Genomic DNA, 15544 nt, shown 5'->3' with positions numbered 1-15544 from the left:
CAGATGCTATATAATTTTTTTTTCTATTCGTGTAGATATTAAAACTTTTTTTACTTAGTGAAAAGGTATTATTCTGGATTTCATATTTCTTAAAATCGTTCATCGTATTTTTATTCAATTACTAGTGGTCCCTAAGTAGTCGAAATTCGACTATAATTAATTGAAATTATAAATTTGGACATTATTACGGTTCTATTGTCAAATACTATTATAATTCGTTAATCAAGATTTCGCCAAGACTACACTATAAGCAAATAATATTAATTTATTCTCAATTTGACCATAGACTTTATACAATAACAAAAGTTTGACACCTTTTTGTGTGTCAAATACATGGTAGTGTGTGTAGTGTTTTTTTATTGATTTAATGTATTTGTAGGCATAATTTAAAAAAAAATTAACATTCTGCACGCCTTCTCTATATTTTATAAAACTGTGGGAAATTTCATACTCCTCCGTCCGCGCAATTTTCGTAAAAAGGGATACAAAGTTTTTTAATATATAGATTCAGACTTTTCAAAATGTTGTCAAATATTGCACTATCGATTGCACCTATAATTAAGGTCACATCTGTTATGTACTTTTTGTCAATTTGTCAATGTTTTATATTGATGATCACTTTGTTGATGCAACTAAATAAGTACATAAATAGATAGTGCGTTCACTAGCAGGTATAGCGGTAGGCAGCGGCTTGGCTCTGCCCCTGGCATTGCTGAAGTGCGTGGGCAACGGTAACCACTAGCGGTAGGCAGCGGTTTGGCTCTGCCCCTGGCATTGCTGAAGTCCATGGGCAACGGTAACCACTCACCATCAGGTGGGCCGTATGCTCGTCTGCCTACAAGGGCAATAAAAAAAAAACTTCATTATGCCTATTCTTTCGAGTAACCACTCAACATCGAGCGGTCTGTGAGCAAATGACGGTGGTACGCTTAAAGAGCAATAAAAACAATTCAATAACAGTCGCTGTGACAGTGCGACAGTACGATAATAGTTTAAATAGAAAAAAAATTTGGCAACGATCAAATTGCGATGCGTCTCAATTAATTGAACTTTTTATTAATCGGGGTGAAAATAATTTGGAACAATCATGTCCCAAATTGAAACAAAATATAGTAGTAAAACTGAAACAAAATATAGTAATAAAATTATCTTTTAGGTTATTAAAATAATATTATGTGTAAATGTTTGGAAATAAAATAAATAAAAATATAGAATTCAGTTAGATATTTACACTGTCTAACATATACAATGTTTTAGACACTCATAGTTCCTCATGAAAAGTTCGCGTTGTACAGGCTGTTATGTAAATATCCCGCAGGCTGATACCGATTTTTCTAAGGAAATATAATACGTACTTAACAAATGTTCACGATTGACTTCCACAGTGAAGGAATAACATCGTGTAATAAAGATCAAACCCGCAAAATTATAATTTGCATAACTACTGGTGGTAGGACGTCTTGTGAGTCAACACGGGTAGATGCCATCACCCTGCCTATTTCTGCCGTGAAGCAGTAACGCGTTTCCGTTTGAACGGTGGGACAGCCGTTGTACTGTAAAAATAGAGACCTTAGAATTAATATCTCAAGGTAGGTGGCAGCATTTTCGTTGTAGATGTCTATGGGCTCCGGTAACCACTTAACACCAGGTGGGTCGCGAGCCCGTCCACTTTTCTTTTCCTTAACCCACCTTAGGCGGAATCGGCTCTCTTAATTTGTCTGCATCAGAAATTTATATCTTAACATGTCACTATCAAGTTGGCCTCCTGAAGTGTTCGAATCATATTTGTCGGTCATATGTTCGGGGGCGCCCTCATCCGCCTTTTTTTCAAGCAGATCCAGTGCTCGGTGAACTTCATTAATATACTTTATAAAATAAAAAGTATTTAAAAAAATTCATGACTCAAGTAAAAACAATAGTCTCGGTTATATTTTCGAAGTAGTTAGTACATACCTAGAGTACCAATAAATAAAATGATTGAATGACACAATTTTGATATTGAATTTAAATAATTACGTTGTCATCAAGACATTTACATAAAATGTATGACGATTTTTTATACATTGTCTATAATTAAACCCTTTCATTTATTATTCATATAAATTCAATTAACATAGAACACACATTTCCATTTTAAATAGAATAGATACACGGTTCTATTTGCAAACACATACATTTATTTAAGCAAACAACTTACACACCAAATGTTCTGTTTGTTTGCTTGTATGTAATCTTTGAACGTGATTTTCACTGTCTTCCACACGCCCGATGAACTTAGAAACTTTGCTTTGCTCACGCATCAGGGACCAATGTCAATACAATAATTTTATAACTTCGATCCTAATATTCTGACCAGTATCAACATGATAAAGAAATATGACCTTAAGTTTTAGTTAGATTTTCTGTTTAAGTGTGTTTTTTTTAGTTATTAAACTACATATATTTTTTTATGTTTCATTAAGTTATTTTAAATAATTTAGGCAATTTTAAATACGAATAATTCTAGTCCTAATCACGTCTTGTAACCAATACTTTTTTTTTTTTTTTTTTTCGTTGGGAAATCCTCATGGACTACCTCCGCCTGGGGAAAGGCGAAGGGGCGTGCCGGACTCCTACCGGCTAAAACCGCAGTGTAACCAGTACTTAGCGCAACTAAAAGACTTTATAGGTAATTTAAAAGTACCTGTGACATATTTCAATCAAATGAACGTAAAACTAAAGTATCTAATATAATTTAAAATACGAAAAAACGCTCTTCATACTTATACTGTAATTCGTATCGATTATCAGTAATTTTGCATACAAAGATAAGCCATTAATTTAGGCCTTATCACACTCACAATGTGCACGATACGCAATAATCGATATCTTTATCGGCACTATCACTGGCTATTTATCTTATTTTACAACACAGACTGTGTTTAATTTTTCAGTATAGTTAGTCAGATATAATCTGTAGTTGTTTGAATTACTAGGGTTTATCTTAAACATATTATAACAGTCTATTATCGACTATCCACATTATCGAATATCATTTTAATTCGATATATTCTAATTTCTGTATATTTTGATCCGAAATTAGTAATTTTTATTTTTTAATTTTTTTTATTGATTAGATGTGTGGACGAGCTCACAGCCCACCTGGTTACTGGAGCCCATAGACATCTACAACGTAAATGCGCCACACACCTTGACGTCTGTAGACAACCATAACACAACCAATAAACATTCATCCCTTTCCAGGGTAACATGATGAAGATTAATTCTTACACATTCAATATCGATAACTAGCCATTGTTAAATAGGATATCCTTCATACATCTGACCTTGAGTCTAGGTTTAAAAATATCAAGGTCTCCGTGAGATTTATCATTTATCTTTTTACTGGTGGTAGGACCTCTTGTGAGTCCGCACGGGTAGGTACCACCACCCTGCCTGCCTGTTTCTGCTGTGAAGCAGTAATGCGTTTCGGTTTGTAGGGCGGGGCAGGCGTTGTAACTATACTTGAGACCTTAGAACTTATATCTCAAGGTGGGTGGCACATTTATGATGTAGATGTCTATGTGCTCCAGTAACCACTTAACACCAGGTGGGCGCCGCTGTGAGCTCATCCACCCATCTAAGCAATATTTTTTTTTTTTGCCAAATCATACTTCCTGACCATTCTTACCATAGGGTTATAGTAAGATATATTAATTCTATATGTGCAAAGAGGTTTATCAAATGTGAATTTCGGGCTCTGAAGTGGGTGTTGATAGACTATCTAACTATCATCTGCTGCGATGCTTTTTTTTTGTTATTATTTCTTAGATGGGTGGACGAGCTTACAGCTCACCTGGTGTTAACTGGAGCCCATAGACATCTACGACGTAAATGCGCCACCCACCTTGTTCATCATCATTGTTATCAGTTCTAAAGTCTCAGTATAGTTACAACGGCTACTCCGCTCTTTAAGCCGAAACACATTACTGCTTCACAGCATAAATAGGCAGGGTGGTGGTACCTACCCGCGCGGACTCACAAGAGGTCCTACCACCAGTAATTACGCTCATCGCTCAACACGATCCATCGCTCAACATGAATGCACCGGACGTCTTATCCTTACTATATATGAGGCCTATAAAATCAAAGGCAGCTAAACGCCATAATGTCGTAAAATGGATTAACAATGGCGCTATCTTGTTTAGTTAGTTGGACACGCTTTAGTGTTTTCATGTTATAACAAATGCAGCTAAATCTGTAACAAATTCAGTCAAAAAAAATATTTTTACTCAGTACTAAGTACTAATAAACGAAATTTTATCATTTAAAATTCAAATAATTAGTAATATTCTCATTCTTTATAAATCTAAGAATATCATAGCTATTCGAACAAAGTTATTTCAGATTCCGAACCGGGAGTGTTGCTAACACTGGCCCTAGCAAGAGCAGTACTTCGATGGATCGGGAGGATCCATAATGACGTGTTTAGGGCCGATTTTTGTAGTTTACCTGAATATTGGACAGACTTGGATTTAGCTGCCTTTGATTTTATAGGCCTCATATATGCTATACATTTTTATACCAAAAAATTCGTTTCAAAAAATAAACATCTTGTAATCTTAAAATGTTTAATAACATCAATACAATCTTGATGTAAAGCACCACAGAAATGTTGTTCATTTAAATTGAGAATAGAAAAAAATTCGAATTTTAAAATCAATTCACGCAAACAATAATAATTAATTACTTCGTTCAATAAACATAAAAGGCTCGTTCTCTTAGCCAAGAACAATGATTTTTTAATTAAAAACACAATGTTGTCTGCAAATATAGACTCCCAACAAATGAAATGTGAGTTCGCCACTTTACCTATGAACAATGTGCGTACAATGGCTCGTTATGTTTGACAATGGCACGCAAATAAGTAAAATCGAGGACTCTACGTAACAAACACGGCATCTTGCACTTGCGTCCAATTGATTCGAACAATACTGTTGACCGTTCAAAAACGTAATTTTAATGTGAATATTTTTATTGTGATTGTAGACGTGAGTAGAATGGTGGTTGATTGTGAACCTTATGCACCTTGATAACATAGATGAAATCAGAATACTATTAGTATTAACTGTTGCATGGGGGCTTAAGCTCGGACGCTTTGATATGGAAACACGCAGGATTGCTTTAAGCAACCAAAGAAGGTCATGACGTCATGCTCAACGACTTAATTTTTTTTTTATTGCTTAGACGTGTGGACTAGCTCACAGCCCACCTGGTTTTAAGTGGTTACTGGAGCCCATAGACATCTACAACGTAGATTCACACACCTTAATTCACACTTAAATTCGAATTAAATAAATTTGAATTAAACATAGTGTAAGAAAAATGATTTTATTGTAAAAAAAGCGTGGGGTACTTTTTAGGATATTATCAAAATAACCTTTCTACTCATATCTGTTCATAAAATATTTATAACTACTGATACCATGCACCCCACACTTTTTTTACAATAAAATCATTTTTCTTACACTATTTTTTATTCTAATTTATTAAAATTTATTTTCTATTTTTTAGTTGGATTGTCTATAAAAGCGTATTTTTTTAGTTTTTTTAAACTATTATTTATTTTTCATTTTTTAATTGAATTTCAATTTTTTTCTTATTTTTTTTTTTAATATTTGATTGTCATCGGTCCTTAATAAGTATACCAAATTTCGAGTTAATCCGACGTTTTGAAGGGGTCAAAATCATGCTCAAAGATTCCGTTACAAACATACATACGTCTGAAGCTAATAAAAGCGTATTAAAAGTAATGTAATAAGTAATGTCAGTGATTTATTGATTTGTTCGTTTTATTAGCATTCCCACGTCTTTTATTTCGTATTACGCGTGAGCGGTCGGTTCGTTCGTTTGTCGTCTATTAAGGTATTAAATTGTAAAACCTTATATTTTTCCCTTTTTTCCTGTCGTTTTCTTTAGTTGAACGATCGTCTTCATTCATTTGTCTTGAAATAGCACACTATCAAGTCTGCGTCTTAGTATATGTCTGGTTATTGTGGGTCGTATGTCCTGTCAGAGGCTACACGCCATGGCAACGCGATTTTTTACTGTTGGTAGGACCTCTTGTGAGTCCGCACGGGTAAGTACCACCACCCTGCCTATTTCTGCCGTGAAGCAGTAGTGTTTCGGTTTGAAGGGCGGGGCAGCCGTTGTAACTATACTGATACCTTAGAACTCATATCTCAAGGTGTCTGGCGGCATTTACATTGTAAATGTCTATGGGCTCCAGTAACCCATCTAAGTAATAAAAATATATATATATATATATAGCTTTTGTGAGCACTAGGAATGTTTCTTAGTAAAATCAATGTACGTCAGGTGGCGCGCGTAAATTTAACAAATGCGCGTATTTCATATAACGCGATAGCAACAAGCCACGACGAGCTTCAATCGTCAATAACAATTTTATTATTTTCTTCAGTGCGTTTTCGTGAGTCATAGACCAAAATTAAAACCACTTTTACGGTTTAATTTCTAAAAACAGCCTTCACTATTATGTAAAGTATTCGACACGTCATACGAAAATAATGAAATAAATGTAATAAAAGCGAGATTAAGCCATCAAAGTAATCCTGATAATAACACATTTTTTTTATATATAGAATGCATCAGAATAGAACCACATGTATTTTTTTTCGAACTGATATTTGAACAGAGCTGTTATTGTGTACTAGTTAGTCGCTTACATTAAAACAAAAGCTCATTATACTTCAGAATTTACAAATAGTTATTAGTCACAGTTTTGTTTTCAATTACTATACCTAATTTCAAAAGTATTCGCTAGCTTAAAATATTTTAGAGAATTCTTAAGTTGGGGCCGTTCACACGTTATGTCACGCTGTGCCTTAGACAATACATTGAAAAAATCACGATTATGACGTTGACCTTCGAAGGTGAAGATATACATATTAAGTGTTTAAACAAATATGTTGGAATGTCTTTAGATTTTTTTTTTTTTATTTTTTTTATTGCTTAGATCGGTGGACGAGCTCACAGCCCACCTGGTGTAATAAAAAAATATTGTACGTATAAACGGGCACAAAATTTTATTTTTGGAATAACTTTGAGTGAATATTCTCAAATGGTTGGTGTTAAGTGATTACTCGAGCCCATAGACATCTACAACGTAAATGCGCCACCCACCTTGAGATATAAGTTCTAAGGTCTCAGTATGACAACGGCTGCCCCGCCCTTCAAACCGAAAAGCATTACTGCGTTAGTTTTATTTATTTATTGGAGTTTATTCCTTATTAATTAAAACCGATACAAAATTTTGACGGATATTACAAAATACGAGCGTTTACAAAAATGATTATTTTCAATTCGAATTATTATATAATAGACTTTATTAAACCTCTCCCGCATAAGCTCTTGCTGCTTGAAGCTGGAATCACTTCACCCATTAAACATTACAAACGCTTTCTTATTAAGTGACCATTATTACGACCTAAGCCGGTATTGTTTCAATATATTTATTCCCTTAAAAGCCTTTAGTTCTTGAAATTGATGTTTAAGTTGTTTTGATTTTGCTTTTACCTCATTCTTATTTACAAAACAACAACAAACAGTAATTATTGTGTAATTGTTTCGCCTTTCAGTAGCGCGTTCATTGTTAAATGTTTTGTTGTAGACGAATCTGAAAACACATTCACCTATTTTCTTATAAAAATCCTCGCAAATTTATCCATCAAACATTATCATGCCCGCTTCCCATCAATGTCAACATTACAGATGATAATCAGATGTTACATTAAATCTATTTTTGTCACATAACCTTGTTTTCGTTAGAATAAAAATTGTAGCCGCGTCCGTAGCCTAAAGAGTGTAAGACGGCAGTTGTCCTCGTATCGATTGATGCGACTGTGATGGGTTTTTTTTGTTCTTCCTACCTTTGCTGATAGCCTTGAGAGGCTATTTCAGCTTCGCCCTAACGTTTGTAGGTGAGCTTACGGGGCTTAAACCGGAGAGTTGCTAACACTGACCCTAGCAAGAGCAGTGCTTCGCAGAATTTACCACCGGATCGGAAACGCGACCCACTGAGAAGATCCGGCGAGAAACTCAGTGGGCTTCTGACGCTTTTATAAACCTTTTTTTGTTTGTAAAAACTTATATAAATAAATACATCTGTTCGTGAATGACTTTCACAACGGAATGACCATAGATAATAAATACACTTAATATTTAAAATAAAATGCATCGCGCAATAAAAACCATAGACAGAAAAATTATAAATAAAAATAAAATTACTAGTAATAGAACAACCTCTTTATAATACTTGCTCATTATTGAGAATTCGACCTCATTTGTCAAGGTGGGTCTAAAGATTGTGGTAACTATCTAATATCGGATTAATCACAAGTTTATTTGCCCGTTTAGAGCAAAAATAAGAATTCTTTATTTAAAACTTACGGCTTATAATTTAATGGTACACCTGGGCGTAGTGCATGTAAGATATTTCTCATAGTTAGTAATCTAACCATCAGGTTTTAAATTTCATTTATATTACTATCTTTTATCTATTGCGGAAATCCATAGGCAACATTGTTCGCTTTTTTCACTAGTGGTAGGAGCTCTTGGGAGTCCGCACGGGTAGGTACCACCACCCCGCCTATTTATGCCGTGAAGCAGTAATGCGTTCCGGTTCGAAGGGTGGGGCAGTCGTTATAACTATACTGAGACCTTAGAACTTATATCTCGAGGTGGGTGGCACATTCACGTTTTAGATGTCTATGGGCTCCAGTAACCATTTAACACCATGTGGGCTATGAGCTCTTCCAACCATCTAAGCAATAAAAGATAGTTAAAATTCTTTGAAAATATATATTTTTTTATTTCTGCTGACAGCGAAACTTTTTTATAATTTCAAAAACCAAATTGATAACACAGGTTCAATAACCTTTTATTTGTCAACAGCAACAGCAGCAATGGTTCCCGAGAATACGAACAGTCAGCCCAGGCAGAGACGAGTGGTCTTGCAACCGACGTGGAACCGAGGACGCCTGCGCCACCGGCCGATAAGTTTGACGACTTACAACAAATCCTGTTCGCTCAGCTACAGGGGTCCGCCTTCGATAATGCAGTGGTCATACCTCCGCACCGAGACCTGAATGTTTTGAGGCCCGAGAATCCGACTATTGGGGAGATGGAGGATTTAGAACTTAGGTGAGTTTAGAAAGATGGAAAGTAGCTTTAGTGTCTAGACGAATTCGTAAACCTGAATCGTATAGAAGATAGTTGGGGGAAGATTTTCAAGTTTACAAATTCCGGACAATAACATGAAAATCGTCGGTCTACTGAGGTAAATAATCCCGTTCGGTACAGTTGTTTCCTTTGAGATTAGGATGAGATCTCCATCTCTTTCTAATTTGTATTAGGTAGAAAAGTTGAGGGCTATAAGTCTAATAATTAGTCGAAGATATTAGTTTTTGCAAAACTTTTTTTAACATATAGACAATATAAATGTTCAATAACAACAGATGGAGCTTCTAAAGAAGAACAAGTAAAATGTGGTTACAAAAGTATTTATAATTGAACTTAAGCAACAGGTAAAATAATAGGCGATCTAAACATATCAGTCACAACTACATTTATCACCCTAGTACATTAGGGAACTTAGCTAGCTTAACTAAACAAATATTTAATGTTGTTATTCAATTAAAATCAGCGCTAAAAGCTTTACTTTATAAAGCAAAAAATAAACTTTTAAATGTTTGGAATATCAAAAGAAATTATTCACATCGAAATGAAACTTACGAAAATTTTGCTTAATTTCTGTAAGGATAAATGTGTAATACGGTTAATAAAATGAAAACGTGAAGCTTGACACGGAAATATTAATTTAATCAACTTCAAAGAAGGCAATTTATACGAGGTGCGATGTTAAGCAAAAACAAAAGTGAACAGCAGCCCAGTTAAGAAATATTAATTAAAATGTTCCACGAAAAACGGCTCGGGGAGGAAGGACATTACTAGGAGAACTCTCTAAGTTGGCGACAGCTGACATCCAAAAGTACGATTTATGTAGCCACTCGACTTGCCAAATTAAATTATTAGCTGTTTCTGCACTGCAATTACGCTTCATATCAGCAATAATACTGTTAAATGACTATCCGAAGTTTCACGTAGCCCAATTCATTTCTCATGCCCTATGAAATATCCGAAACATAACTTTAGCGCACAAACGTTAAAGAAAATTATTTTCATGCACAACGAACACCGTAAAACACTAAAGTATGCATCAAAATCAAACAAGCAGGTCGTCGACGGCCTCCGGTCCTCGTCGTAATTTCTCTAAACCAAATATTAGACGGAATCTCTCAGGAACGCGTTGAAAGCTACGAAAGAATAACACATTTTACGCGCGTGCCCCTCTCTCTGTACGCTATCAACGACATTTCTGATACAAAACCATAAAAAAAGGATCATATCATACGAGACAGGATGATTCTATAATACGAAATATGCAACCTTTCTTTATCTCGCAGAGAGGCAAATTTCACAAGGCCTACATGGAATCTTATTTAAAATCCAGTTACGGGCTCCGGCGAGATAGGCACGGGTCTTCGACAATAAAACTAAATGGAATGAATGCGTGATGGCTTCCTTAAGCGGTGCTCCCGATACAACAGGACCGCCTGGCTGTTTCGTGTATCATCGTGTATAAGAAGGGTTTTAACAACATGGAAAATTTTCCACAATCCCTTTTGAACGGTGTAATTTGTGCAAGATGGATATTTATTGTTTAAGATCGTAAACACGTTTTTGTCCGAAGCTGTTGTAGCGTTCGTTTGTGACTGATTTCATTATCTTGATACCGTGAGATTCGTGGCAAAAGGAGTCTATAAATTTTAACGTGAGTTGCGGTTTGATTTTCGAATGCAGGTTATCGGAGCATGCCACAAATCGGGAATGTTACACGTACGCTCTTTAGTATTCAGTGCCGGCCTGCGCGGTGTCGCCTGGAGTCTCGCACCTACCGGCGGTATCCAAATCACGTCCACTTATGTGTTCCACGCAGCCAAAACCAACAAGCCACCATCGGAAAATCTTTCATGTAAATCTTGACGCTAACGACTGGGCTTAGGAGTGTGTGCAAAGTTAAAAAAAAATTGAGAAGCCTTTGCTATTTAACATTATTATTTATCTATATTCTAATAAATCGATCTGTGTTTATATAAACGGTATCTTTCAACGGAATTTTCGTTAACGTCAAAACTCCCGATTGACTCGTATTAACGCGATGTACGCGTGTACAGTGCTGATTCAGATGGTAATACAATAATTTTATTATTTTTTTACCTAATAGAAACTACCAAACAAAGATACCAAGATTTAAACAAATTAATTTTATAATTTTTGCCCGTGTAACAGATTCGATCGATTACTACAAACGGAAAAGAAAAATCTTTTAAGTTTTTTTTTGCGGCGATCATCTCGTCTTCGCGTTAACCCGACAGCCTTTTAATAACTCTAGAAAAGAGCTAGATAAGCTTTGCTTGTTTAATTCAACAAATTATATCTGTTTAACTGAAATTTAATGGCGCGACGACGTCACCATTCTTCAGTAACATTAGAACGAAAATATCACATTTGAATCTAATTTCAGTAGCATAAGCTCAGTTTGTGATTATGAAATTATATGCAACTGAGATATCGGTATCAGAATTCAAAGCTGCTACTAATATTCTAGGCTAGACAGAAACCGCGTAAAAAAAACAGGTTCACAGAGACTATTGTCATGAGAGATATTCTAGTTGATTCTTTTTGAACTAAAAATAATCGCGTCGGATAAACTAATTTGCGATTATAATTCTGTAAATAGAAACGAGCTCCGTTGGCAGCTTATAATCACTTCGTTTCCTTCACAAAGCCATTAAAAATATTAATTCCTCAACAAGTATTTAAGAGCTTTTTTTTTAATTAAACAAAAAGATTGCGCATCTCACCAACTACATATAATATTAAATATTTTATTAGAAGTTCCATATTTTATTAGAGATTCCTTTATTAACTTTAAATCTCAATTATAGTTGACAAGCATGATTACTAGAGACAAGGCTATATAAAGCAACAAGAATACGGTCACTTTGACAGATAAGGTCGAAATATTATATCCTTAACAAGTACTTAAGTACATTTTTTTAATTAAACAAAAAGATTGCGCATCTCACCAACTACATATAATATTAAATATTTTATTAGAAGTTCCATATTTTATTAGAGATTCCTTTATTAACTTTAAATCTCAATTATAGTTGACAAGCATGATTACTAGAGACAAGGCTATATAAAGCAACAAGAATACGGTCACTTTGACAGATAAGGTCGAAATATTATATCCTTAACAAGTACTTAAGTACATTTTTTTAATTAAACAAAAAAATTGCGCATCTCACCAACTACATATAATTTTAAATATTTTATTAGAAGTTCCATATTTTATTAGAGATTCCTTTATTAACTTTAAATCTCAATTATAGTTGACAAGCATGATTACTAGAGACAAGGCAATACAAAGCAACAAGAATACGGTCACTTTGACAGATAAGGTCGAAATATTAATTCCTTAACAAGTATTTAAGTTTTTTTTTTATTAAACAAAAAGATTGTGCATCTCACCAACTACATATAATTTTAAATATTTTATTAGAAGTTCCATATTTTATTAGAGATTCCTTTATTAACTTTAAATCTCAATTATAGTTGACAAGCATGATTACTAGAGACAAGGCAATACAAAGCAACAAGAATACGGTCACTTTGACAGATAAGGTCGAGATTTTAATTTTAGGGTGTGAACTAGCCCATAGACACAACCCACTTAGTTTCTCGCCGGCTTGGGTTAGAATTCCGATCAGGTAGTAGATTCAGAGAGCACTGCTCTAGCTAGGACTAGTGTTAGCAATTCTCTCAGGTTAAGCCCGTGGACTCACCTACCGATCCGCGTGAAGTTGGAATAGCCCCTTAGGCTACCAACGATTAAGTAGGGGAAAAAAAATTGACCGGACCAGAATCCTTGATTGCTTCGGTTCTGGATGTTGGTACTTTACCATGCTGGCTGCCATGGCTGGCAACACCAATACAAAAATGCATGAAGGTTCTTTGTTACAGTGTCAACGCATCTAATCTCGAGAAGTTTCAGCTGAAGATCGCTCAGCATGAACTATACGAGGATGGAGAGATTTTGGTCGAAGCTATTTTAAAAGATATGGCCACGCTGCCCGTGTTACACGCAGGTACGTTGTACCAAATTATTTATTTAATCCATATTTTATGCATACTTTTATAAATTACTGATATTATAAAAAAGCTGAAGAGTTTTTTGTTTGTTTGGTTAAATGCGCTAATCGCAGGAACTATTTATTGGTCCGATTTCAAAAATTCTTTCAGTGTTAAATAGTTCATTTATTGAGGAAGGCTATGGGCTATATAGCATCACGCTAAGACCAATACGAGCGGAGGACTAATAAATTATTCTTCAAAATCGTTTTTTTTTTTTCCTTTTGAGAGCTTCCGCTGCTTGCGCTGCGGAAACGGTTAAAGTTTCGCTAAAATAATGTATGACGAAATTGTTCCCCTTTAAAAGTTCTCAAAAAAGCTACGACAGTCTATGTCTATGGTCTATGGTCTATGGTCTATGGTCTATGGTCTATGGTGTATATTTAAGGTTGGCTATATACAACCTTTCATGCTAACCGAATTTGTTCTAAAATAAAACATTTTTTGTGAAGGTGTTTATATAAAGATGATATGAATCCTTATTCAAGTAAATACGTTATTAATTACAAGTACTTAATTTAAAAGAATTTGCCCTTTGATTTCAATAAGTATCTTTGAAGATATCGCAGTTTTAAAATAGCATCGCAGCAAAATAAGGATTAAAAACAAAAAAAACGACTTCAATTATTAATCTTCACTATCATTATCATTATCAATACAAGTGACACTGTTATCACAAAGAAAATCCGCGTGATTACAAGAAACACCCAAATCACTTCAAGATAGACTGAAAATTGTAGATTTTTCTTGATTTCTTCCCAAGATCAGATCCTGATCCTAATGATTACAGGACCATTCGGGAAGACTACCCTTTCGAACAAAAAAAAGAATTATCAGGATCGGTTCAAGCATTCTCGAGAAATCAGTGAACATAATATATTAGAAGTTGTCGTGGCCTAAAGGATAAGACGTCCGGTGCATTCGTGTTGAAGCGACGCACCGGTGTTCGAATCTCAGGCGGGTACCAATTTTTCTAATGAAATATGTACTCAACAAATGTTCACGATTGACTTCCACGGTGAAGGAATAACATCGTGTAATAAAAATGAAACCCGTAAAATTATAATTTGCGTAATTACTGGTTGTAGGACCTCTTGTGAGTCCGCGCGGGTGGGTACCACCGCCCTGCCTATTTCTGCCGTGAAGCAGTAAAGCGTTTCGGTTTGAAGGGTGGGGCAGCCGTTGTAACTATACTGAGACCTTAGAACTAACATCTCAAGGTGGGTGGCGCATTTACATTGTGGATGTCTATGGGCTCCAGTAACCACTTAACACCAGGTGGGCTGTGAGCTCGTCCACCCATCTAAGCAATAAAAAAAAAACTCATTAAATGCATAAAATATAAAACATATCTTAATTTTAATTACAAAATGAGTCTTACACATGTAGTAGTTTATTTTCTGTTACTGGCCGCTTGCACGCCTAATTAGAAACATTTAAAAAAAGCATCGATAGCTCGTTCTTTTTTTGAAATTGGATAATAACATTTATTTCTTGGCTTTTTCTATTATTTTTGAGGCAATTCAAAATTAAATCTGAATTTTATTTTGTTCAATATTGGCAAAAATAAAAGTTGTGACGCGTCAACTAGGTAAATAATTGTTAATTTACATATAGATCATAAGTGGGCGGTACAGAAGAATAGCTGAGTACTTAAATTGTTCTGTTAAGAACGTTTTTAATGCAATTGATCATTATGAAACACATGGAACTGTTCAAAATGTTCTTAGAAAGGCTCGACCAAAAAAATCCTTTCTCAGAGAATATACGCTAATCGTTCGTGTTGCTAAAGAAAATACCCAATTAAAGGTTCCAACTAGATTAAAAATAAAGTTTTTTCGCCTGATGAGCCGAGAAACATCTCGACAAGACTGATACGCCTAAGATTAGTGGAAACTAAATTGTTTGGAAGAACCTCTCGAAAGGTACCGCTTCTTACCAAGCGACACGAAGAGAAGCGATTATTATTCGCTAAAAAATATATTAATTGGACGGTACGAGAATGGAAAAAAGTGTTATTTTGAGATGAAATGAAAATAAATATGGTAAATTCCGATGGAAAGCGCTGTGTCAGACGTCCTGTAAACAATCCATTTTAATTATAAATACACAAATAGTATAGTCAAGCACGGTGGCGGTAACATTAAAATTTGAGGGTGTTTTTCCGGATCTGGAGTTTGACCCGTTCGGAACATTGAAGGTACAATGGATCAATGGCAATACAAAA

At 34.9% G+C, this 15544-nt stretch overlaps 1 protein-coding gene across 2 annotated transcripts in view; it reads left to right on the top strand.

Moving 5' to 3' along the window:
• Nucleotides 1-15544, top strand: part of LOC101743856 (extracellular serine/threonine protein CG31145) — a 122092-nt gene that overhangs the window by 87700 nt on the left and 18848 nt on the right. For both annotated transcript variants that reach the window (XM_038016694.2, XM_004932460.5), the window contains 2 exons: nt 8953-9201; nt 13150-13274. In XM_038016694.2, the coding sequence (XP_037872622.1) occupies nt 8953-9201; nt 13150-13274 (374 nt within the window). The remainder of the gene's footprint in view (nt 1-8952; nt 9202-13149; nt 13275-15544) is intronic.

This window comes from Bombyx mori, chromosome 17, assembly GCF_030269925.1.
Source record: "Bombyx mori chromosome 17, ASM3026992v2".
NCBI classification, from domain to species: Eukaryota; Metazoa; Arthropoda; class Insecta; order Lepidoptera; family Bombycidae; genus Bombyx; species Bombyx mori.
Note: the sequence above shows the minus strand (reverse complement) of the source record. Positions and strands in the feature narration are given on the sequence as shown.